Here is a 4,231-nt window from a genome sequence, read left to right as displayed (position 1 = left end):
TTTGCAACAAGCTCACGCCAGCAGAGCCAAAGGGAATCTCACGGAATCTCTTGAGCAAGAAGCTGAAGATACAACCATGGCAGCTAATCCAAACGATGGAGGAGACGCAAGGAAGGTCCTTGGCACCAATACTGCACCCACATCTGACTTCTATGGGTGCAACATTTCCATACCTGCCATTGTTGCCAACAACTTTGAGCTTAAGCCTCAATTGGTCACTCTGGTACAACAGAATTGCCGGTTTCATGGACTCCCGCAGGAGGACCACAACAAGTTTATTTCTGATTTTCTGCAGATCTGTGATACTGTTAAGACTAATGGAGTGAACCCACAGGTTTAGAAGCTCATGCTCTTTCCCTTTGCTATAAGGGATAGCAAAGCTCTGGCTGGATTCTCAACCTAAGGAGAGCCTGGACATATGGAAGAAGGTGGTTGATAAATGGATATCTTATACGCTTTTTATAGTATTTTCATAGTGTTTTTAGTTAGCTTTTCTTAAGTTTTATTAAGTTTTAGTGTGTCTTAGTGCAAAATTCACCTTTTGGATGCTACTTTGAGTTTTTGTGTTTTTCCTATGATTTTAGGTGATTTTTGGGCAAAAATGGCACAATTAGCAAAGTCTTGTTCAGAGAAGAAGAAAGGATAGCAGATGTTCTCAAATCCTGACCTCCATGCACTCCAACGAGCATATCTTGAGCTACAGAGGTCCAATTGACGCTCTCTCAATGGCGTTAGAAAGCTAACTTCCAGAGCTTTCCAGCAATATATGATAGTTTATACTTCTTTTCCAGATCATTGCCCAAAACTGCCATTGAACGCCCACATCTGGAGTTCAACGCCCAAGAAGGATCAAAGCCCAGCGTTGAACGCCCAAGACTGGCGTTCAACGCTACTAAGGGACCAAGGGAGCACGAGTTCACGCCCCTAACTGGTGTTCAACGCCCATTCTCCAAGTTGAATGCCAGGCTTGGACGAGCACAAGACCAAAGTGGGCCTAAAGTGGATTTTCGCACTCTTTAGCTTAGTTTAGTTTATCTTTCTACTTTTTAATTTAAATTTAACATTTCTTAGGGTTAACATCACTTATATAGAGAGGAGATCACAAATCAACTTGTATCATACTTTTCAGACCTTAGATCTCTCTGTAAATTATGAGCAACTAAACCTCCTAGGTTAAGGTTAGGAGCTCTGCTGATTCCTATGGATTAATATGATTACTTCTCTACTTTAATATATATTTGATTCTATTCTATGATGTATTGCCGTTCTTCATCTAATTAATCTGGGATGGAACGAGAGTATGACCCCTTATTCTACATGAATTCTTGCGAGTCCTGACTCGAATAGTATTGAGCTATAAGCTTGAGAATACATCACCTAGATCAATAATTCATTTGGGCTAATTGGGATATATGACATATAATCTTGTTAGTTATGGGTGATGAGGTTTCTGTGGCGCTAAGGCTAGAACGTTGAGCTTCATTCTCCGATCCGGAAGATCTGACCTTGTCTGTGGCGTTTTGAGTAGGATCAAGTGAGAATGAATTGCGTGAGCTTCACCCTCGTTCATATGGAGTGACCACGATCCATGGCATTTGATATGGATTAGAGGTGATTAATTGACCATGATCCATGGCGTTAATCACTTACAGCTTTGCCATAGAATGAATCATTCACTATTAAAGTAGTCGGTAAGAAGTATTAATCCAGAAAGATAAAGCATCTCCAAAGCCTTAACTAATTTCTCATTACTGTTTCTATATCAGTTCTTTATTACTTTCTTTATTGTTTTGTTTTATGTGCCTACAACAACAACAATTATCTTTCTATTCGTCTGACTAAGATCTACAAGATAACCATTGTTTGCTCAATCCAACAATCCTCGTGGGATTGACCCTCACTCACCTGAGGTATTACTTGGATGACCCGGTGCACTTGCCAGTGAAGTTGTGCGAGTTCTAATTTCGCACACCAAGTTTTTGGCGCCATTGCCGGGGATTGTTCGAGATTGACAACTACCGGTTGCCTTGCTCTTTAGATCAGGTACTTTTTACTAGTTTTTCTTTTAGTTATTTTTCTTTTTAATTTTCGAACTTTCTTTTAAATCTTTTACAAAAATTTCATCTTTAGTCATCTTTTCCTTTTATTTGAGTCTTGTGTCAAGTCTTAAGTTTGGTGTCCTTTTGGTTTTTGTTGATTTTTTTTCTTGACTTTTCGAAAATTGTTCTTGATTTCTTTCCTTCTTGTTCAAAATTTTTTGTGTTATTCTCTTTTATTCGATTTCAAAATTTGTAAGTTTGGTGTCTTTTAGTGTTTTTCCTTTTTAATTTTTTGAATTTAGTGTCAATTTTTAAGTTTGGTGTTTTGATTCTTATTGCGTTATATTCATCTGTGGATATCTCACCAGGAAGCTCTCTAGAGTGTGACATAGAACTTCCCAATTTTCGTGGTTTCTTATCTATACAGAAGCACCAAGAAATGCCCTGTTCCGAAATGCCCTGGGGGAGATACAAGTCAATGCTCCAGAAATGCCCTGTTCAGCTATCCACCCACTGGGTCGAGCTAGACATCTTTTATGATGGAATCCTTGCTGTAGCCCAATTGTCCCTGGATCATTCTGCAGGCGGCTCTTTACACATGTTGAAAACACCCAAGAAAGCTCAGGAGCTCATAGAAACGGTGGCTAATAATCAACACCTACACAGAGCAGAAAGGCCCAAGGAAGGAGGGGAACCCAAGAAGGAATCTGCCACAGACATACTCTTAGCTCAAAATAAAGCTATGGCTGAGCAATTAGACCTCTTGACAAGGCAGTTGGAGAGCGTGCATGCAGTCGCAATAAGCCAGCACAGCATAGCACAGGAGACTCAAGCGATCCTTCAGAGTGTGCAAATAAGCTACACCATCTGGAGATCAAGCAAGAAGCTGAAGAATGCCAAGCAATTAAACTACGTAGTGGCAGACATTAACCACCCAGCCTCAATAATAAGGCACTAGACGAAGAATGCACAGCACCCCAGATTACTGCTCCTGGCGTGCAACGCCCAACAGGGAGCAACATAGGTGTTCAATGCCCAGAAGAGGGCAATAGTGGCGTCCAACTCCCAGAAAGGAGTGACATGGGCGTTCATCGCCAAAAAGAGCCAACATTGGCGTCCAACGCCCAGAAGGGGAAGGCAAAATACAAGCCACCTCAGGAGATGTTCCACCAAGACAAGCTGATAACCCTTCCTCATTCACTATGGATAATCACTCTGCATCACTCAGGACCCCTAAATACAAAGCCAGGCTGCCATATCCTCAGAAACTCCATAAGACAGAGAAGGATGAGCAATTTACCAAATTTCGGGATATCCTCAAGACGCTCGAGATCAAGATCCCATTTGATGAAGCTCTTGAGCAGATACCTTCCTGTGCTAAGTTCATGAAGGACATAATGAGCCACAAACGGGAATGGAAGGAGGCAGGGACAATTTTTCTCACTAAGGAATGCAGTGCGGTAATCCAGAGAAACTTACCAGAGAAACTACAGGACCCTGGGAGTTTTGTGATACCCTACACCCTTGGAGAAACATACATCAGGACTGCCCTATGTGATCTTGGAGCAAGGATCAACCTGATGCCGTCATCATTAATGAACAAGCTCGGGATCCAAGAACCCATGCCTACCCGCATCTGTCTTCAACTTGCTGATGGCTCCATCAAGATCCCATCAGGGGTGGTTGAGGATATGATTGTTAGGGTTGGACCCTTTGCATATCTCATAGACTTTGTGATCCTAGATATGAAAGAGAACAGGAACGCCTCCATTATTTTATGTAGACCTTTTCTGGCCACAGGGGGAACCATCATTGACGTTCGGAAGGGGGAAGTAACACTGAGAGTCGATAAGGATGAGTTCACATTCAATGCTGTCAAGGCCATCCAACATCCTGACCCCCCCAGAGGAATGCATAAAAATCAATGTTATAGAACCCCTGGTTGAAGAGGTACGTGAGATTGAAAGACTTGAGGAAGAGCTGGACAAAATTCTTGAAGATGCCATGCCTGATGTGCGTGCACCAGAAGAAAAGGAGGAGACACTGACCATCCCTAAGGTGGAAGATGGACCTCCTAAACTGGAGCTTAAGCCTCTGCCCCCATCCTTGAAATACGTGTTCTTAGGAGAGAGTGACACATTTTCAGTTATCATAAGCTCTGCCCTAGAACAACAGGAAGAAAAGGCACTGGT

General features: G+C 42.2%; 1 protein-coding gene across 1 annotated transcript; it reads left to right on the top strand.

Annotated features, from left to right (window-relative positions):
* The first annotated feature begins 3,241 nt into the window (after window positions 1-3,241).
* On the top strand, window positions 3,242-3,985 carry LOC107606194 (uncharacterized). The gene has a single exon (XM_016308203.1). The coding sequence runs from the start codon at window positions 3,242-3,244 to the stop codon at window positions 3,983-3,985; it is 744 nt and encodes a 247-aa protein (XP_016163689.1).
* Window positions 3,986-4,231: the final 246 nt, after the last annotated feature.

Source organism: Arachis ipaensis, chromosome B1, assembly GCF_059453495.1.
Source record: "Arachis ipaensis isolate K30076 ecotype BB chromosome B1, ASM5945349v1, whole genome shotgun sequence".
Classification (NCBI taxonomy): Eukaryota; Viridiplantae; Streptophyta; class Magnoliopsida; order Fabales; family Fabaceae; genus Arachis; species Arachis ipaensis.
The sequence above is the reverse complement of the archived record's forward strand: the minus strand, read 5'-3'. Positions and strand labels throughout refer to the sequence as shown.

Bases quoted from the DNA above. Each gene is read 5' to 3' on its own strand.
- LOC107606194 (XM_016308203.1), top strand. From the start codon at position 3,242: ATGGATAATCACTCTGCATCACTCAGGACCCCTAAATACAAAGCCAGG.